The sequence below is a fragment of the Protopterus annectens genome, chromosome 5.part0 (genome assembly GCF_019279795.1).
Source record: "Protopterus annectens isolate FY-2018-M chromosome 5.part0, PAN1.0, whole genome shotgun sequence".
Taxonomy (NCBI): domain Eukaryota; kingdom Metazoa; phylum Chordata; order Ceratodontiformes; family Protopteridae; genus Protopterus; species Protopterus annectens.
In genome coordinates this window covers 1783347134-1783370032 of record NC_056735.1, presented here as the reverse complement: position 1 = coordinate 1783370032, position 22899 = coordinate 1783347134, and the positions used below count along the sequence as shown (strand labels likewise).

At 42.5% G+C, this 22899-nt stretch overlaps 1 protein-coding gene across 1 annotated transcript in view; it reads right to left on the bottom strand.

The window, feature by feature from the left end:
• Positions 1 to 22899, bottom strand: part of LRCH1 (leucine rich repeats and calponin homology domain containing 1) — a gene marked incomplete in the record, with an annotated part of 1693846 nt that overhangs the window by 1005822 nt on the left and 665125 nt on the right. Inside the window, 1 exon segment of the mRNA XM_044072038.1 lies at positions 14603 to 14764. Coding sequence (XP_043927973.1) covers positions 14603 to 14764 — 162 coding nt within the window.

Sequence of the window (22899 nt, the reverse complement as noted above, 5' to 3'; positions counted from 1 at the left end):
TGAGGATGATAATCTGGGCAAGCTTTTTCCCAATATGATTATTTTCTCTTTTGGTAGGTTTCTGAATCTCAAGCAGCTTTTAAATTTAAGAGCAACCAAGCAAGAGGTTGGTGAGATAGGATCTTTTCCATGTGGCAGATGTAGGGTGTGTAGTAAGATAAGAAATTTACATGGAACTTGCATCAATGGAAGAAAATTTGTAGCTAGGCACCATTTTGATTATGGTTCTCACAGGGTGGTATATATTTTGGGCTGTGGATATTCTCCTATTAAGTGGTATGTGGGACAGATGAAAAGTAAGGTTAAACTGAAACTTTTGGAATACCTGGGGGACATCAGAAATGAGAGCATTGACAGCCCCATAGCCAAACATTTTTGTTCAACACAATGGTGCCATTGACAGTTTTTTCTTTGGGGTGTTAGCTAGACCGCAATGTGAAAAATACACTAGGAATGCTTTCACTCAAAAATTATTGCAGTTGGAAACAATGTTCATTGTTAATTTTAGATCCCAGGGGAATGAACTTGGAAATTACTTTTTAATTTTCAATTTTTGATGTTTTAATGCATTTTGACATGTAATATTGGGTGTGGGTATGATGCACTATTTGATGCATTTAGTTTTGTGTTAATATGCTGTTTTTTTTTCACTTTTCATGTCTTGTTGCTGGGGGTATATTTACTGGTGTTCCATTGGGTCTCATTGATGCTAATTGGTTGATTAAGTGTCAAGTGTTTTCATTCATTACTATATAAAAAGGATTGTTGCAGATATGGTATAGCATTCCTTGAAGGCATTGAGCCGAGGTACCAAAAGCAGAAATAAAAGAATTTTGCAGTCTTCCACTGAGTTCCTGGTTTTTCAGTGTTTTTTTTTTTCTGGTCTCCAGACCACATGCCTTGGACCATCCTTCCCATGCAATGCCCCCCCCCACACACACCTGAGCAGGGAGGTGGCTGTGGTCACCGTGGTCGTGGGAGAGGGGAGAACAAATGGCCAAGCCAGGAGGAGGTCCAGGGATTGGAGACACCAAAGAAGGGAGTACCTGCAAACATGAGACAGTCGAACAAGGATGGGACAAAGGAAGGTCTAGCAAGGACCACTGAACCACAAGGGTCCACTGCAGGACCCTCGTATGAAGATGTGCAGTTGTAACCAGGATGATCATGGCTGCCATGGACCACAACGGCCAAAAAACTAAGCCCGCCGGGTGTAACTGGGCTTGAATAATGTCTTGTACATGATGACAGTCTGCCTGGAGGCAGAAACACCTTGCCTTGTATAGTGTCTAATCGAGCACCTATGAAATCCAACACCTGAACTCCTGAACTGGTGTCAGTTGAAACTTCAGATTTATGGTAATACCCAGGGATGGGACTATATGAAGTTACTCTCTGGTATGAAGTAGCTGATGCCTGGAGGGAGTGGAAAGGAGCCAATCATCCAGGTAGGGAAAGACCTGAAATCCCTGCAGCCATAGGTGATCCGCTACTACCATCATTACTTTGGTAAACACCCAGGGGGCAGTGCTGAGTCCAAAGGGGAGTAATTTGAAGGCTCCCAGCCGGAAGCAGAGAACCCCCTCCGGGAGCGCCTGTCCACCGAGCACATCCAGTCGTTCATCTGCAGGAAGGGCAGAATGGACCGAAGGGTGGCCATCCGAAATGGTACTGCAATGGACAGGTTCAGGGTCGACAAATCTGGAATGGGTCTCAATTCCCCCTTTTCTTTGGCATCAAACAAGAACCTGGAATAAATGCCTGCTCTACACTGGTCTGGGGGGTCAGGCTGGATGACTCATTTTGCTAACAGCCTGGTAATTTCTATGGCTGCCTCCTCCCGTTGATGGGGTGGAACTTCTGGGAGGTGCCTGAGTGGACAGGGGAGATGAAGAAAGGGGAGAGAGTAACCTCTGGATATGATATGCAGAACTCAACGATCATGTGTAATGGACTCCCGGGCTGTTGAGTGCAGAGATAGGTGCTCCGCCCCGACTGCCTCCAGAGACGAGCAGTTGGGCAATCCCTCAGAATTGCTGAAAGGGTCTGTCAGGGAAAGAATCTTGATACCCTGGTTCTTTGGACCACCATCTGCCATGAGGGTGGCACCTGTTGTATCCCTGTCTGCCCTGGGGGAGGAAATATCCCAAGCGTCTTGGGGAGAACATTGAGACGTCCAAAACCACAGCATGTTGACCCCATGCCATTTCCTTGAAAAGGATCTTGGTGGAGTGGAGAAGCAGATCCCAATGGTAGACAATGTCTTCCAGTCAATCTTGCTCTGCGTTAACATGTCACGAACCATTTCCAAACAAGGTGGAACCGTGGTATGGAGCATTCATTAAAGACGCCTTGAAGGTCTCCAAAAAAGCACAAAGCCGGAGACATGCCACTCCCCGCAGCCCTTGAGGCACCCTCAGTAGCATGTGAGAGAAGCCACATGGATGTGTTTGAAATAGAAGGGAGGATTGTCCATATGGGAGGAGAAGACTTTCTCCTCTGCCGACATGGACCCTGGGGCAGACTCGGAGACCTTTCTGATCAGGTCCCTCTGCAGTCTGATTACATGTGTCAAGTAATTCAGTATATGTAAGGCAAAGATGTCTGAAGCATAGGCTCGCTTCCCAAAATGGTCCATCGCTGTCTGGAGGGTGGACTGAAGAGCTCTCCTGAGCTGCCTTCTTCTTAGTGGCCACAGCACCAACCAACATGGCATCAACTGGGGACCCCTTGGACCAATGGGGCTTGTCAGATGGGGTGCTAAGAACCTTGTCTGGGCACATGGGGATGGGTTAACCATGTCAGAGTCCTTCCATGCCTTAGTAGATATAAGATCCACTAAAGGATTCATGAGTGGGGGAACACCCAGGATGTAGAAGGCCCTGTGCCAAACTTCTCCAGAAATACAGAGTCATCAGGATTCGGCTTTAGGGTAGACCACCCGCCACATTAGTAAAGGCTCTCCATGATATCTCCAAAGGAGATATCCTCCGGGGGTGATCGGGGTGAGCCCTCCCCTTCCTCCAAGTCGGTATCATCAGTGAGAGACTTCAGCGGGGAGTGCAAGTACCTCCTCTTGCACATATGCTTCCGAGGGGGCTCCAAAGGGTGGGGGGACTCTGGGGAGGACTCAGAAGCCTCAGAGAGTTCAAGTATTGGAACCTCCTGGGGAAAACTGGCAGCAGGCTGCCCCTAAGGAGGCAGGACGGAAGACTCTGGCCCAGAAAGAGAGGTAACCAGAGTGGAATCTAAGGACAACAGGGTCAAGGCTCTGGAAGGAGCCAAGAGGGCCCTATTCACCACCTCAAATGCCTAAGGTAAACAGACCCCTGAAGGCAGAATGCCTGGGGCTGAGGCCAATCTGTCACTCTCGGTGTCGAAGACCCAAAGGAAAGGCATGACCCCGAAAACCTCAAAGTTGATGCCATCCCCTAGGATCCAACATCGAGGCTACAGCTCCAAGGGAAGGGTCTGCCCCAAACCACTCAAGGCAATGGTCGGGCACAAGGTACCAGGGATCAGCGCCGACTCCTCAATACCCAGGAACCTCGGACGCAAGGACTCCAAAACCAAAGGCCAGATCGGAGAAGGAGAGATAGGAAGGAAGGCAGACTGCATGCTCCTGGCCCCGGTAGGGGATGGAGCAGGCAAGACTCCCAAATGAATCTGGGCCCGAAAGAATTTCATCATCATACTGTCCTTCTCGGCTTCGGACAGACTCCAACTGGACCAGACTGAGGAGGCCACCAACTCTGGTGTAGAATGGTGCCAAGGAGAGGTGGCAGATGGGGACCAAGCCCAAGAAGTCTCTGGCTCCTGGGAGAAAAGTGGAGACCGAAGCAGAGGGGAAATCTGGCTCGGATCCAGGCGGGACCTGGAGGGAGGCTTGGCCGAGGAAGAGCACTCTGGAGACCTCTTCCTAGGCCGCTCCCACTCTTTAGGTTGGGTCTTGTCTGTCCCCACACTTCTTAGCTGGAGGTTCTAAGCTGGGGAGGAGGAAGAAGAGGCCTTTGCAGGAGGAATTATGGTATGCCAAATAAAAAGTACAGTTTTGTACCTACCATAAATGTAGATGTCCGATAGATATGCAACTGCAGTCATAACATATGGGTTTGTCCTGTCTCAGGCAGCCCTCAGTCGGCCAGATTTCAAAGTCTGGGTCCGACGTCAGCTGATGTCGCATTTCTCTCCAACGTCAGAGCGGCTGGAGTACATAAGCATCAGCCGACGCCATTTTCTTCAGTGTTTCTTGCCCCAGATGCCAGGTGCCCTCCAAGGAAGGCTGTAATCAAATTGGAAGACAAAAGCAGGATTCCAGACAAATAAGTAAGCAATAAACAGATACACCATAACAGATATCCTCAGCTAAGAGAAACAGGGATAGGAGTGGACCCTAGGCATAGAGGGGTATGGAGGGAGGGAAAATCCGACTGCAGTTGCATATCTATCGGACATCTACATTTATGGTAGGTACAAAACTGTACTATGTCCTTCAAGAATGCAACTGCAGTCATAACATATGGGTAGAATACCATAGCTTAGCTGGGGGAGGAGGAATGCTCTAGGAAAAAGAAAAAGATGGTGTGGCAATCAAACCCTGCAGGACTGCCGAAGCAAAGCCTGCTCTGGATCTGGAGTATAGAGGGAGATTGTAGTGTTTGGAGAATGTATGCACGGAGCTCCATGTAGCAGCTTCTAGAATGTCCTCTGTAGGCACCCCTCTTAAAAAGGCTGTAGAGGTGGCTGTAGCTCTGGTGGAATGTGGTCTGACATTGGCAGGAACAGTCTTCCCATGAAAGGAATAACAGAATCTGATGCAATGTCCAATCCATTTTGAAATAGTCTGTTTTGAAATTGCTTTTCCTTGGACTGCAGGGGCGTAAGCTACAAAAAGTTGTTCAGACTTCCTACTGGTCTTGGTTCTGTCCAGGTAGTATCGAAGTTGTCTGTGAATGTCCAAGGTATGTAACAGTCTTTCCCCTTTGTTCTCAGGATTGGGGAAGAAAGCAGGCAGATGAATAGCTTGATTTAAAGAAACCCTAGATACCACCTTTGGCATAAAGGTAGGGTTGGTCCTTAATGAGACCCTGTCTCTGTGAAAGATTATGAACGGTGGTATTGCCATTAGGGCCTGTAGTTCCAAAACCCTTCTTGTTGAGGTAATTGCCAACAGGAAGGCTGTCTTCCATGAGAGAAATTGTAAGTCGACTGAAGCTGCTGGCTCAAATGGAGGGAGAGTCAGTTTTTCTAGGACAAAGTTGAGGTCCCAGGCTGGCACTGGAGCCTTTCTTGGTGGCTTAATGTTCTTGATTCCCCTGAGGAATTGCCTTAGCAAAGGATGTGAAAAGACAGGCAGATCAGTGTTATATCTAGCTGAAATAGCTGAAGCATGTATCTTTATGGAAGAATATGAGAGTCCATTCTGTAGCATATCTGCCAAATATTCCAGGATGAGTGGGATGTTCAGTGATGATGCATCATGTCCCTTGCTGGTATTCCAAATGCTGAATCTCTTCCATTTTGCTAAGTAAACCTTTCTGGTGGATGGTCTTCGAGCCTCTGTTAATATCCGCTGAACTTCCTTGGAGAGAGATAGATTGAGGTTATTCATGGGATCTCCCAGGCTGTTAGCTGCAGTGACTGAAGGTTTGGATGCACTGTTTTGAAGTTGTGTTGAGTCAAAAGTAGGGGCCATTGGGGAAGGGCCCACTTCTTGGTGTGACATATGCTCCGTAGTAGTGGATACCAGTGTTGTCTTGGCCAGTCTGGAGCTATTAGGATCCCCTTGGGTCTCTCTGCTTTGATCTTTAGTAATACTGAGGTCATCAGTGGCAGAGGTGGGAATGCATAGACTTTTAGGAAGTTCCAGTTGAATGAGAGAGCATCTATTTTCCAAGCTTGTGGATGATATGTCCTTGAGCAGAATTTTTGTAGATGATGGTTGAGGTGAGAAGCAAATAGGTCTACTTCTGGCCTGCCCCATGTCGAAGCGAGTTGTGTGAAGATCTTCGGATGTAACCTCCACTCGTGTGGATCTGTGAAATTCCTGCTTAGGCTGTCCGCCAGCACATTGTCTTTGCCTGGAACAAACTGGGATTGTAACTGTATGTTTAGGCTCAGTGATTTTTCCCAAAGATTCATTGTCAGTCTGCAAAGGGGTAAGAATGGGTGCCCTTGCTTGTTTATATACCACATCACAGTGGTGTTGTCTGTCCGTATCAGTAAATGGCCTTGCTGAAGTTGTTGTCGAAAGGCCTCGATGGCATGCATTACTGCCAGCATTTCCTTTTGGTTTATATGCAGATGTGTTTCCTTTGGAGACCATTGTCCTTGTATACATTTGCCTTCCATGTGCACCCCCCCATCCAAGGTCTGAGGCGTCTGTGGTCATGGTCTGTGTTATCTGTGGTTTTTTTGAATGACATACCTGTGTTTGCCTGGCTTACCGAGGCCCACCATAGGAATTCCTTTTGTAGGCATGGAATGAGCGGTATGGTTGTCTCTAAGTTGCTGCTGTGCTGAGACCATAGGCTTTTTAGGTACCATTGAAGCTTTCTCATGTGTAGTCTTGCTAATGGAACCAGGAGAATGGCAGGATGCCATGTAACCCAGGGCCTGTAGGAATCTCCTTGCGGTCATCTGGGTGAGTTTTGCCAAACCTTTGAAATAATGAGTTAACTTCTCTTGCTTGTCTTCTGTCAGGTAAGCCATTTGAGAGGCTGTGTCTAGTTTGGCTCCTAAGAAGGTTATTTGCTGGGATGGTTGAAGTCTTGACTTTTGGAAGTTGACTGTGTATCCCAGAGCCTGAAGTAATCGTATGACATAGTTCAAGTTTTTTGTCAACATCAATTTGTCGTCCGCTTGTATGAGGCAGTCGTCCAGGTACGGGTAAATTTGGATCCCCTGGAGCCTGCAATGAGCAATTACTGAAGCCAGGCATTTTGTGAATACTCTGGGCGCAGTAGATAAGCCAAATGGCAATGCTGAGAATTGATAATGCTCTGGCCCTGCAAGAAATCTGAGGTATCTTCTGCAACTGTATCTGACAGGGACATGCAGGTATGCCTCCTTGAGGTCCAGAGTAATCAGCCAAGACCCCTTGCCCAGCATGGGAAGGAGTTGCTGTAGAGTCAGCATTTTGAACTTTGGTACTATGAGAAAGGTGTTTAATGCGGACAAATCCAGTATTGGTCTCCATTGAGTTTCTTTTCTTGGAACAAGGAATAGTCTTGAGTAAAACCCCTGGCCTTGTTCTTGTTGTGGAACTCTTTCTATTGCTTTTATCCGAGCCAGCAGAGAAATTTGCTGGATAGCCTCTGCCCTCTGGTTTTGTGGTAGGTTTGGCATGCCTTGTTTTCTTGGTAAGGTATGAAAATGGAACCTGTAACCTTGGTCTATAATGTCTAAAATCCATTTGTCCTTTGTCAATCTGTGCCAATTGTCTGAAAACAGAGATAATTTTCAGCCCAAGGGAGCTTCTATTTGTTCCTTGGTAGGTGGAAGTAGAGGAAAGTCATTGAGATTGTGGCTGTGGGACAGGGGAAACCCCTGTGTCACTTCTTTGGTTTGCTGGCTGCCATTGTCGTCCCCTGTAAGGACCTCTGTATTGTCCTCTTTCTCGGCCACGTCTGTTTTTACCCCTTTGAAATTTTTCAGGATTAGGAAAGGACCAGTTTTTTGAAGGCCAATTCCTACTGAATCTGGGGGGTTGAACCTGGAGGAAATCTTTAACTGTCTGAACTGATTTTGCTTTTTCCTCGATGGACTTTAACACATCTTTAGCATTAGCACCAAAAAGCTTGTTCTTTTCCAAGGGTGCTTCCAGAAGTTTTGCCTTAACATGATCTGGTAGAGGTTATTCTTTTAACCATGCATGTCTACAAATGACTGCCCCTGTCATAGCTGCCCTACATGAAGCTTCCAGTGCATCATATCCACACTGCAGGAAGTGATTGTTGACTTGCTGAGAGTTATGTACAGCTTCCTGCAAAGACTTCCTATCTAAAGGATCAGGAGAGGCCAATGTTTTCTGTAAATCTTCTAACAGGAAATCCTGATATTGCAACATGTGAAAAAGGCAATTCAAAGCTCTCATAGATAAAGTAGTGGAGGTGTAGACCTTTTTCCCCCATCTATCTAATGACCTAGCTTCCCTGTTGGAAGGTAAGGGATTTTTAGAGGTGGAAGCTGAAACACCTTTAGGTCCCTGAGAAATAGTTTCCAAATCAACAGTATGGGCCCTGAATAAATGGGAATGAGTTTCTGGGACCCTGTAATACCTGTCTGGCTTGGCTGGAGCAGGAGGAAGACAATCGGGGGTAACACTGGAGTCAGAATATAAATCATCCAAAACATCAAGCACAGGAGGGATAGCTAAGGGCCTGTGCTGGGGCTTTTTAAGGAAAGTTCGAAGGCGCTTTCTGGAATCAGAATATTCCTGGCCTTGCCACTTGAAATGTTCCCTCATGGTATGCAGAACTTCCCCAAAAAAAATATCCTCAGGAAGGGAGGCCGAGGGGATGGAATCCTCTGCATCCGAGTCCTCATAGGTCTGGAAGAGCTCTTCCTGGCCATCGGAGTGGACCGAGTCCTCAGAATCTTCATCTGAAGGGATAGGGTCAGAGGGTTCAACCCGGGGCCTCTTATCAGAAGGAGGCTGGGATCCTCTCTCAGGATGGGCCTGTGAACCTCTAATCATAGAAATTAAGTCTGCAGCCATAGTCATGATTTGTGTCTCTGGAGTAGGTTGAGGTAAGGCTTTAGCAGTAAGGTGCTTGGTCTTGCTGGCTGCCTTAGCCCAAGTGTAGGCCTTAATAGACATGGCCATAGGAGGCCTGGCAGCTCCACGTGCAGGAGTGACCTTATCTACAGCAATGGTCTCGGGCATTTCCTCGGTTTCAGTATCCGGAGCAAAATCTATAACTGGCGGAGTGGTATCCGGTATCGGAGTCGTCGGTAATGCGGTGTCTTCGGTTCGGAGCGGTGGAATAACCGTCTCAGGAGGAACCGGAGCACTAGCGGTAGGTTTTGGCGTGGAGTCGGTGGTAGACGCGGGCCGAGGATGTCGGTCCCGGTCTTTTCGTTTCTTGGGAGTTTGCGATGCCGGAAGTTCCGACGGCATTGTATAAGCAAATTTTTCGCCAAAAAAATCTTCAGCGAACTCCACCCGGCGCCTAAGAGTGCGCTTATTGAAGCGAGCACAGGCGACACAGGCCGAGACGTCGTGGTCTGGGCCAAGGCAAGGAAGACAGTAAGAGTGGAAATCCTTATGAGGTATTTGTTTACCACAAGAAAGACAATTGTTAACTTTTTCAGTAATTTCTGACATCGGCTGAGGCAAGAAAAGATCCCCAATGGGGTACTTAGCTTTTTGATGACTTCGGAATCGAAAAATACAGGAGCTGACCGACCGGCACTTGCGAACTGCTTCTGCTTCGGGCACCGCGCGGCAAGAAAGATTGAAGAAAATGGCGTCGGCTGATGCTTATGTACTCCAGCCGCTCTGACGGAGAGAAATGCGACATCAGCCGACGTCGGACCCAGACTTTGGAATCCAGCCGACCGAGGGCTGCCTGAGGCAGGACAACCCATATGTTATGACTGCAGTTGCATTCTTGAAGGACATCAAAGCTGGGTTTATGAAAATTCAGGGGTAGAACATGCACACAAAAAAATGAAGAAATGCTGCAGAAAAATAGAAGCACAACCATACTCTAATATCTACTTTACCATACTCAGAGCTGTTTGAGAATCAGAAGATAATGTTTTCTTTACATGTTCAGTTGTCTTTCATAAAGGAACCATCAAACAGGTCCCCAGTATGGACTGGAAGGTAGGAGGGTGACTGCTAACCCCTACCATATTGCATGCCTATACGTGACATCACAGAAGGTGAGGTACAAATGAATAAACAGCGATAAAACCTACACTAAACTCACATTTTCATTCACCCTTAGCATATTCATAACTTTATTCCTAGGTCTGAATACTAGGTTAAGCGTTATGACTGCAATTACTTAAGTAGATAACAGTGCAGACAAAGGCTATTGGATGAGGGGAAGATAACACTGCTACACATTGTTAAAGACTCATTATACTCACCACAGGGCTCTAGCAGGAGGGCTTGAGGTTCATGGTGTACAACCCAACCACATTTTTAATTTTATTTTCAGTATTTATTTTTGAGTTATTTCTAATACTGACCTCCAGGCCACTAAGTGACTAATACCTAACCAATTTGCTCCTTACATGGGCATCAGTATATCAACTGAATCCATTCTGGGTAAGCCCGTGTATGTAAAACAATGGTTAAAAAACACAAGTGAGGCAGGAATGCAATTAGGTGTGTGTCTGCCCTAACTGATCTGACACACTTAATAGGTTAAAGAACTGCAACAGCAGCTTTGATGAAAACACTAAACAGAGAAACTGGGACAAATCTTAGATCCATTCCAGAAAAAAAATGGATGCAGAGACTTAAAGAAGGTGATAAGTACAGGAAGTACATTATCTGTTTGCTAACCAGGTGGGTGGGCTGATGCGTTAATCCAGGGAATATAGGCTATATTATATATATATATATATATATATATATATATATATATATATATATATATATATCTATATATACATATACACACACACATATATATATATATATATATATATATATATGGATCACCTTCGATTTACGAAACGTAAACCATGAAACACAAATCACCGACAACAAAAATACCGACAACATAAAACACGAACACCATTACACCAACACACTACGTAAACAACACAGTACACTACATAACATATCCACTAGCCCTAACCCAAACCCTAACCCTAAGGTCCGACACTACCGCACACTTACCCTACCTGCACCCTAACCCTAACTCACTTACCCACCCCTACACCCCAGGTCTCACCCTACCTGCACCCTAACCCTAAACTCACTTACCCACCCCTAAACCCACAGTCCCTCACTACACACACACCCTACCTGCACCCTAACCCTAACTCACTTAACCCACCCCTAAACCCACAGTCCCTCACTATCACACTTACCTGTCGCTCCCTAACACTAAATCCCTCACTCTATCGCACACTTACCGAGTCCGTTGGGTTCTCACCTTGTCGGTCATCTGCGTTGTCGGTGTTTTCGACCCGTCGGATTCCGTGTCGGTGAAATGCAATTTCGGGCATCTAAAGGTGATCCATATATATATATATATATATATATATATATATATATATATATATATATATATATATATATATATACGCACATACACACACATACACATATATATATATTTATTTATATATATACACACACACACACACACACATATAGGCATTAGAGCAGTAATTGGTCAAACATTTTATAACTCTCAGCATCTGGACCTTAAAAATCATAGCACTTGCCTTTAAAAATCATAACAGAGGCTCCAAAAGAGGAATACTTTCTTGTTTCTGGAAAATAAGATCATTATCTACTAGACTCCATACTGTTCAGGACAAAGGCTCTTTAGATTGGGTTAATTCAGTTACTGAATAATGATGTGAACACCCTTGAACAGGTCTGCCCGAGGAAAATCAAACAAAAATTAGTACCTAAATCATAGTGGCTGAGAAATATGCAATACTTACACACTTTAGAAATATACAACGGTTTCTGCTAAAGCATACCCCAGAGCCTCTAAATGTAAGAATGCTGGACAAAGCCAAAATAATGCATGTGTGGGGGGTGTGGTCGGGTCAAAGGCCCAAAATCATGGACAGTTTTTAATTATTGTTCTTAAACTTAGAAAATTGCTACAACAGACTTTGCATTAGCATACATTTTCTGAAGGTTATGTCTGACATTCAAAATTATTTACTGACTTCACTCTTCAATGATTTGCAAGTAATACATAAAAATATGAGGCAATAATCTGGACATTCTGCCAAATTCTGGACAGTTGAGAAGTATGCCCTAAATACTTATCAAGCGCAGAGCCTTAATTTGTATACCATATAAAATCAGTAACAGATAACATGGAACACAATGTACAAGTGACTAGCATGAACTTTCCTAGGCCATCGTCCTAACTTCTTTAAGAAGATTGGAAATGATTTTGCTTTGACAATGGTGAGTACTGCATTTCTTGAGCAAGTCAAATTTCTTAAATTTTCTAACATTTCGCTATGAAAAAAGGAAAGTTAAACTCAAGAAGGAAAAAAAAAAAAAGTGACCTGAAGAAAATGAAGCAGATCAAGAATCTAAGAGGTACAGGATTCAACTCTAAGCAATGGGAAGTGAAATTACTAAATTACTAATGAAATAAAGCACAGGTCCTAAAACAGGCAAGCGTTAGAAGAATGTCCAAGGAATGAGAAACAAGTATTCGGTCAATGCTGTTCCACCTGGAATAAATGAGCAATTCAGGACTTGACAGTGAGAGTACATCCTGTTAATATGCCTGTGTCAAAACAATGGGGATATGGAAGTTAAGTGTAGATAAACAATACAACTGCTTAAGCATTTGTTGAAAATAATTTAAATTCTGAGGAGGAAGGGAAACTAGCGAGGGAAGATGACTTTTAAAAACACAAGTCTAAGAAACAAGTAAACAAGCCCACAGAACATTAACTGCAAAAGAATTTGATTAAAAAAACAGCCATTCTTAGAACGGAGAATAATAAAGAAGCTTGAAAATCAGGATGTGATTCTGGGAAACTAAAATAGATGCAACACAGCATCAGCAAGTAAGTTTTAAATGAGAACTAAGGATCCATGCAACACCATCCCTGTGCATATAAAATAAGCCATAATGCATAACTGTCTCCTAGTATCACAAACAGCTATTAAGCACACGTGAGTAAACCACAGCAGAGCTAAAGTTGGTGAAAGGCACTGGAGACCTTGACAAAAACAGAATTATGAGGACACGGACATCATACACTAAATATTCAATGGTATACACTTTCAAGCTTTATTAATATTACTTATTTTTTTGGGAGGGCTCATGACTGACTGACTGCAGCTGTGACTGCTCATTCAGGACACCTTTTTTTCAGTTCCATAATTTGTTTTTAACCACAGGGTGGACTAGTTACCAGAATAAGGAGTACCAAAAAGGTATGCTCCAGAAACATGCACCACGTTACACAGGGGAGGGTACATTCCAAAGGATGGTGCATTCTGGTATACATTTCCAGAAATTCTGGCTACACTGCAAGCTAGAACTAGAAGGCTGATATGCCAGTAAAGTAATAATTCTCTCACCTGCTAACAATGATGACCCTCATAACCTGGAATATGTGGATATGGCATGCAGGAGGGCAGAGATTACAAAGCAATTGGATGACTGTGAACTTCTAGCTTGGAAAATGAATGTCAGCAAGTCTGCTCCAGTTCAAACTGATGTGTGCAGGCTTATTAGACTTCTATACTGCTATGAGTTTACAGTCATGGGTGTATCTCCCATCTTCAAGAAATTGACCTCAATCCCACAACACTAATGCTAGTCTGAGTATAAATTGTACAGTTAACTACTAATTTACCATCTGCCTTTGTCACACTAAATTTAGAGTCAGAGTTGACTGATGTAAAACTATTCACACTACTGGCGTAACATGACATCCTAAAAGCTCACTACTATTTCCTGACTAAATACCTGGTTGTGGTGATACCTCAAAAAATAATGCTCAACACTTGTTCAGATCTTCAGGCGAGTTGCCTAAATCATATTCTAATAATGCAATTATCAATTTTAATGTACCTGAGGTGATAAACAGACCTCACCATATTCAATAAAAGCAATATTTGCATCACACAATATATCAAAAGAAAACTAGGGACATGATGTATGGCAAAACAATACTCACCCCAGATGCTCAAAAAAATGACAAAATGACAAGGAACATTACCATCTAGTTATGTTCTATTAAGAAGCACACCACCAATAAGAATTAATCATCCACCTACAACTTAATGTAGATTTGTACATAAAGCATATCCTGATACCCATCACTTCAACCTATGCTCCTGCTCACGATACTTTCATCTTCCTCATGATAATCTTCTAAATGATATTTAAATATGCTTGGTCTTCTTTTAAGACATAAAAAAAGAAATCCAGACCCAAGGTAGTAACTAAAGTGAGTATATTCAACCAGAGCTTTCTAACTAGAACTTCCAAAGATTCTTAATGTGAAAAATTGAGGTCACTTAGCAGCCACACAGTTTATGGAACAGTCTACAATCCACGGACAAGATCCCTTGATCCACAACAAATTTCAAGGAGATAGCTTTTTTTGCATTTAGATAGGACATGCCATGGTAACTGCTTTGCACAGATAAACAGGTAGTGATTGGTAGTTTCTGTGATGCACAACACATCCTCAACCTGGATTAGGGGTTGTTTCACAAGGCTAGGACAACATTATGATAGTATTTCACTATCAATTTACACCTTTATTATGAGGAGGCAGATTGAGACTTTTCCAAAATTGGCCATCAGATAATCATACAAAAAATAAAAACATTTTAAAACCGATAAATTTCACAGAGCATAAACTGGATCACAAGCTAAACACTTAAAGAAATACATAACATTAAAACACAGACACAGCACATCAAAACATACTATATTTAAATATGTCAATGTCTGCAAGTTGATTATGGCATCTGGAATAACTTTAATACAGTTGTGATACAAGTTCAATGTTTCAAGTGAAACAAACTCGCAGATATCTACTGGCACTTCTGTCAGCCTGTTTTTTGAGAGATCTAGTGAAGAAAAAAAAAAAAAAAACATTTAGACTGTGCTTTACTTAGAGAAAAAAACAAGCATTAGCAAGAGCAGAAATTAGATAGTTTTATAGCAGGGACTTTCCTTCAATTATCAATGCTTTTATTTTCTATTCTACAAAAATATTAAGCTAATCCAAGAAGTTTCATACGTGTGTTACTTTAAACATAACTACCGAGGTGTAGGGTCTGCACATTACTCCTAGTAAAGAGAGAAGTGAAACATACTGGCAAAACGCAATGACTTTTACCCGAGTTGTAAACATGAATCAGCTCCAGACAGAGCCAAAAGGGTAACAGACACTGGGGCACAAATACTGATATTGTCCCAGTCCGAAAACACACTGACTCTACACCTAATCTACAGGTCAATGTTTACTACAGTGCTGATATTATGTTTGAAAGTCAGAACTTTGTCAGGTCTTTTACAAATGTATTCTTTGCTAGCAAGATATGGATCCCTGCAGTCTGGACGTCAGCTCTGATGATTGCATTTGCTGATATGACACCCCAACCCCATGATCAATGGATGAAACTAGATAAGTATCAATGTTTTACTTATTTTAATGCTTTGTTAAGCAGGATGCAGCACACTGGATGTTTTCAGGTACAGTCTGAGTGACTAAAATCAATATGACAAAGCAAGTTGAAAGATCACCATAAATCAGAAGATGTAGAACAGTTTCAAAATTACAAAAATATTCACTAAAAACTGTAGACATTCAATATAACTGTGTATTTATACTACAAGGAAAATAAAAAGGTAGGTAAAAAGAAAGTAGTGACATGAGGAAGAGGAGACAGATGAGGGCAGGGTAAGTTAGAGAAGGTGTGAAGAGAAAGACTGGAGATGAGGTAGCTACTAAATTTGCCATGTGGTGTTGCACTGCCTAAGGTTAAGGGATTGGAGATGAAATGAATAGGTAATGGTTTTCACGTAGCATATTGGGATTTGAAGTACTTTTCGATGAGTATTATTGTTTCTAGAAGTCAAGTCTGAATTTATGGAAAGGTGGATTGCAGATCATTTCTAAGGGATTCCTATGTCTTTGGCAGCATTATTGAAAGGCTGTGGTGGGTACTGTGACATCCCTCCTCTGAGCCAGTAATCAATGAGCCTGAACCCTCATCTCTGACACAGGTGAGGGACATTCACTAGGAACAAAGATAGCTACACTACCTTTCTTTACCTTTAACCAGTCTCTTTAAACACATGCTGCATCACAGTCTGACTCCCACCCCCATAACTAACTCTACTAATGTCCATAATATCTTTTTCCTTCTTTTCTTCTTTTATACTGTTCTTGTAATTTTTTTTTTTTAATTTTTCTATTGTTCTATTGCTCTTTCTTTTTTCTCAATGTTGTTATGTTATTTATTATTATATCTTGAATATTTCCACATTATTCTCTGACTACATTGTAATAATGTATTTCTGTCCCTAGACCTCTCCTGTAATATTATATATTTTTTTTTTTTTTTTTTTTTTCTTTCCCCCCCCTCGTGCCATTGACGGGTTCTTTTGGCGCCCAATCTGGACTCCTGGTAAACCAACTGCAATAAATAAATAAATAAATAAATACACACAGTATTTCCAGATGTAGCTCTCTGCACCAAGCACAATTTTTCTTAACAGGACACAGGGAACACACGCAGCCCAAGGTCTGGGTTTCCCTCCCTCTCTCTCCTCAGGCCCCCAGTAAGACTCCACAATTGCACAGCTCTACAGTTGAGTCCTCAGCCATGTCTCCCAAGCCAAGTCCTCCACCACGCTCTCTATGAAACCAGTGCTCTGTGTCCCTGCTCCAAGTAGCTCACACTCACTCACACACACACACACACACACACACACACACACACACACACATACACACCTGGGAAAGGCTGACACAGATGATCTAGCTATGCTCCTCAGCCCAGACTGTAAGGTAGATACTGCCAACCAGGACACTCCAAAGCCAGCTACTCTAAGGCTCTTACAAGGGTATGGAATTATATGGAGTAAAATTAATATTAACACAAATGGCAGTGTCTTACCAATTGCAGCAAGGCATTCAGGAGCAGCCACCGTGTTAACAAATAAATACAAATACTCTGAAAGGTTAAAATATTCTCTAAAAGACCAGCCACAATGAAAAGTTTAAATATATTTAATAAATAATAAAAGAACATGAAAATACAAAATATCTACTTACAATAAACACCAGAGTTTCAATCACAGGAAATATTAAAATAACACGGATGAACAGATTTCACAGAGATAAGAGTAAAACAGTACTTAACTAATCTCACTATATTCCTGACTGACCTAATAAATTACTATTCCCTGGTTACTTACTAAATAAGGTAATATGAAGTGGGCGAGTGATCCTTCTATGACATGTTTCAAAAACTGACTGCTCTGAGATTTCTGTCTCATCTAGTACTAAAAATATAATTCAGTGCTGGATTAATGAATGACATCACATAAATCTAGTCATCTGACTTCTAGTTCCCATACTACCCCCCTTAAGTAGAAACTGAACCAGAATCTTGCACGTGTGTGTTACCATACACACAGAGCTTTACTAAGATGTGTTACAGTATCTAGAAGCTATAAAACCCTTTCAACACTTGCACCCTTCTAGGGTAGCAAATAGTTCACTGCTAAGGACAATTGAGCAGGATTCTTAGTCCTTGTTTTTACAGACAGTTCATTGCTGGCTGCAATCAAAACAGTAAGATGCAATCGTTATGGCCTACCGCGTAATTTAATTTCAGACTATTTTTCAAAATTAGATGGACTGAGATTTACGTACTGCGGTGGTGGTGCTGCGGTAGTGTTGTCACCTCACAGCAAGACGTTGTGCCGTTTGATTCTCAGCTAGAGTGTCTTCTGTGTGGAAACATGCATGAATGGGCGTACCTTCGTTGAAGGTTGTGAGTCAGGGCTGGCAAATTCGGCACATAAAAAAATCTACTGCCAATCATTAGCAGACCGGAGTTCCGCTGTGGCGACCCCTAACTGGGAAAAGCCGAAAGACGCAAACACAAACAATATGGACTGAGATTTACCTCTTCTCTTCCTGTATTCTGTTACAATATATACGTTTAATCAGTTACAATAGTACAGTCTGACATATATGTACATTTCTTTTCTGTCCAGCAGTACACACTGCTATATATATATATATATATATATATATATATATATATATATATACATATACATATATATCTATATATACATATACATATATACATATATATATATATATATATATATATATATATATATATATATATATATATATATATATATATATATATATATACACACATATATATATATATATATATATACATATATATATATATATATATATATATATATATATACATATATATATATATATATATATATATATATATATATATATATATATACATATATACATATATATATATATATATATATAAATATTTTTTTTTTAACACAAGCAGCTTTACAAATAAATTTTTCAACACAAGCACCTGTATAAATCAGTTTGACATATAAATGACATACAACTCTTTAGAAAACTCCAGATAGCTATTCTGGCATATATGTTACACATCCACTGCCCTACTTCTTCTGGCATATCTGGCAATACCTCGCATCATCTCAGGTACAGCAAAGTTTGTTTCATGGAATGGTTATTAAGGGAGAATTGGGATAAAAGTATTATGCCGTGGCTCTTTTGGTCAGTCGAATTACAAAGAAGTGGGATGTTTTATTGTGCATTACTTTATATGTTACGAGTGCAAGGAGTAGTGTGTACTACTGTTTTATTGGAAGTCATTTAGCTTTGGTTAGGAGTGTGCAGAGTAATGCTTTTCTTTTGGGGGGGGGGTCAAGTGATAAATCGGTACATACAGTTGGCTGATGTTTGAAGGGTGGACTGTTTTTTCTTCCGCAGAGAAGTCCATGGTCGAGTTCAACCCTTCTCTTATCGGGTGAGAGGAAACGCAGTATATTTTTAAATCAAAATAATGAGGAGACTGTTTATGACTTTGCTGACATGGCATTGAAAGTTCAGTGCCTGTTCTTTCTACAAGTATTAACATTTAAAGTGTGAGGTAATTTCTAGAAGTTCTTTCTTGCTGTCAAGTATTGACCAATTTAGTTCAACTGCAGCGAGTTTTTGTCTGAATCTCAAGATCACTGTTTTGGTTTTCCTTAGTACTGAGAACAGAGAATGAACTTTTTAGTTATGAAGCAAAACAGTGAGGGTGATGAGGCTGTCCAAATTGATTTTAATGGAGGAGCATAATGATTCAAATCTGTAGATGACCATGCCATCTGAATGAAAATTTATATACATTTGAGGAAGGTTTGCAAAAGAGAATACTGATGAAAGAAAGTACTGTTGTGTATAAATGTAGATGTTTAGAGTGTATTCACTGTTGCAGTCATTACTCTTGGGTTATCCTGCTGGCAGGCTACCTGCAGTCGGCCTGAATTCCAAAGTCCTGGTCCGGTGTCGGTTGCTGTCACCTCTTCCCTGACGTCAGTGTGCCAGGGGTATAAAAGATGCAGCCGACGCCATTTTCTTCAGTTTTTCTTGCTCCAGATGTCAGTTGCCCCCAAAACGGTAGGCTAAATAGATTATGCCAATAAACATGCATGCACTAAAGTAAACATTTCCTTCATCTACAAGCAAATACACCACATAGGTTGCATAGAATAGAGTACAGCTAAGACCCAGCAAATGAAAGGGGGATGGTGGGAGGGAAACCTGGACTGCAACAGTGAATACACTCGAACATCTACATTTACAACTGTACTATGTTCATCTTGTTTCACTGTTGCAGTCATTACTCTTGGGTTGAATCCCGAAGCTGAGGATGGGTGGCTGGGCTAAATAAGATTAGGAGAGGCTATGAGGCCCTGCAGAACTGCAGTGGCAAAGCCTGCTCTGGATTTAGAGTAGAGAGGTAAGTGGTAGTGCTTTGTAAAAGTGTGCACTGAACTCCAAGTTGCAGCCTCTAAGATGTCTTTGGTTGGTACTCCTCTGAGGAAAGCTGCTGAAGTGGCTGCTGGTCTGGTAGAATGTGGCCTAATGCCCTTAGGCACTGATTTGCCATGCTGTGAGCAGCAGAAACGAATGCAATGGCCTATCCATTTAGAAATAGTCTGTTTTGAGATGGCCTTTCCCTGTGATCCTGCAGCATATGCCACTAAAAGTTGCTCAGGCTTTCTGAAAGCTTTAGTTCTGTCCAAGTAGAAGCGTAGCTGTCTGTATATGTCCAAGGAATGCAGAAGTCTCTCACCCTTGTTCTGTGGGTTTGGATAAAAGGTAGGCAAGTGAATGGTTTGGTTAAGGGCCACACTGGACACAACCTTATGCATAAATGTAGGGTTCGTCCGCAGAGAAACCCTGTCTGGATGGAAAATGATAAAAGGTTCCACAGCCATGAGTGCCTGTAACTCCGAGACTCGTCTTGCAGAGGTTATTGCTAGGAGCAGAGCTGTTTTCCAGGATAAGAATTTTAGATCAGCAGTTGAGGCTGACTCAAAAGGAGGCAGTGTGTGTTTTTCCAAGACATAATTAAGATCCCATGTAGGTATTGGTGCTCTCCTTGGAGGTCTTATGTTTTTGGCCCCTCTGAGGTACTGCCTTATTAAAGGATGAGAAAATATAGGTGGTTCCGTATTATAATGGGCTGAAATGGCAGAGGCATGAATCTTAACTGATGAAAAAGATAGGCCTTTATCCAGCATCTCAGTTAAGTATTGTAAAATCTGAGGAATATTTGGTACAAATGTGTCAATTCCTTGTTCTTGGTTCCAAGCACAGAATCTCTTCCATTTTTCTGCACAAGATTTTCTAGTACTGGGCCTCCTGGCCTCCAAGAAAACATCCATAACAGCTTTTGAAAGAGGAGTGTTCTGAATGGCTACATTATCCGCCATGCTGCCAGATATAAGGTCCTGAGTTGGCTGTGCAGGATCTGATTGTTTTATTGGGTCAGTAAGTGAGAAGTTTGAGGCAGTGTCCAGGCTGGACCTTGAGACAAGTTCTTTAGGATTGGGTACCAGTGCTAGCGTGGCCAGTCTGGGGCAATCAGTATCATTTTTGGCTTCTCTTGTATGACCTTTAGGAGTACCTTGGGGAGGAAAGGCAGTGGGGGAAAGGCATATACTGTTAGGTTTTTCCAGCTGAAGGATAGGGCATCCACTTTCCATGCTTGCTTGTGATAAATCCTTGTGCAGAATTCTCTGTAATTGGCAGCTGTGAGGGGAAGCAAATAGATCTATGTCTGGGCATCCCCATTTCCTTGTTATCATGCTGAAGACTTGTGGATCCAGTTTCCACTCGTAGGGGTCCATGAGGTTTCTGCTTAGTTTGTCTGCCAGAGTATTTATTTTTCCTGGCAGGAAATGTGCTTGCAGGTGAACTTTATAAGTCAATGCTGTGTCTCACAAAGTCATGGCTTGTCTGCAGATGGGGTAGGAATGTGTGCCTCCCAGCTTGGTTATGTACCACATGACTGTAGTATTGTCCGTCTTTATCAGTAGTTGTCCTGGATGAAGCAGATCCCTGAAAGCGGTCAGGGAATTCTGAACAGCTAGCATTTCTTTTTGATTGATATGAAGATTCATCTGACTTGCGGGCCATGTGCCCTGAATACATTTTCCTGCCATGTGGGCCCCCCAGGCATAATCTGATGCATCCATTGTTAGTGTCTGTCTGGCTGTGGGTAAAGTGAATAGCTGTCCCTTGTTGTGGTGACAGGCCTGTGCCCACCATCGAAACTCCTGTTGCAGGCAGGGAATGTGGGTAATTAATGTTTCCAGGCTGTGGCAATGTTGGGTCCAAACACTTTTTAGATACCATTGTAGTTTCCTCATATGCAGTCTGGCATATGAAATTAGCAGAATGCAGGATGTCATGAAGCCCAAAGCCTGCAGGATTTTCCTTGCAGATAACTGGGTCTTTGTTGCCAACTGTTTGAAGTAAGAAGTCAGTTGCCTTTGTGTCTGGCGTGAGATAAGCCATCTGGGCAGTTGTATTTAAGCTTACACCCTGGAATATTATCTCTTGAGAGGGTACTAGTTTTGATTTCTTTTAGTTTACTGTGTACCCTAGGCAAATTAGTAATCTTTTTACAAACGCCAGATGCTTTAGTAGAATGTCTTTGTTCTCTGCTTGAATAAGGCAGTCCAAGTAAGGATATATTTGAATTCCTCTTTGTCTGCAAAATGCAATTACTGGTGCCAGGCATTTTGTTAAGACCCTGGGTGCAGTAGATAAGCCAAAGGGCAGTGCAGAGAATTGGTAGTGCATTGAGCCAGCTATGAATCTGAGGTATCTTCTGCAAGACTGTCTGATTGGGACATGCAGGTATGCCTCTTTTTAGGTCCAAAGTTACGAGCCAAGCCTTCTTGCCCAGCATGGGCAGTAGCTGCTGCAGAGTCAACATTTTGAATTTTGGAACATCCAGAAAAGCGTTTAGTATAGACAGGTCCAGTATTGGTCTCCAGGCTTTGTCCTTTCTGGACACCAAGAAAAGTCTCGAGTAAATTCCTTGTCCCTGCTCTTGTTGTGGTACTTGTTGAATGCCCTCATGTCCATGAGGGATGAAACTTGCTTTTGTGCCTCTGCCCATTGATTGTGTGGCAGGTCTGGCATACCTTTTGCCCTTGGCAGGGTGTGAAAGTGGAACCTGTAGCCCTGAGACACTATGTTCAAGACCCATTTGTCCTGGGTAATCATGTGCCAATTTGGTGAAAAAAGTGCTAGTTTTCCCCCTAAGGGAGCTGCCAAAAGATAAGTGCTTGGTTCTGGCAGAGGAAAGTCATTGGGACTGTTTCCTGTATGGTTGTGATTTGTCTTCTCCGCTTTTGGAGGTAGAAGCTCCCCATTGTTTAGGCCTGTATGAGCCTTGGGGCTGAGATCTGCCTCTGGGGCATCTGTATCTGCCTGTCTGTGGCCTGTCTGACACTGGAAAGGACCAATTCTTTGTAGGCCAGTTCCTGCTAAATCTGGGTGGCTGTACCTGTAGGAAATCCTTAACTGCCTGCATGGATTTCACTTTATCCTCCATTTTCTTTAACACCTCTTCTGCCTTAACACCAAACAAAGCATCAT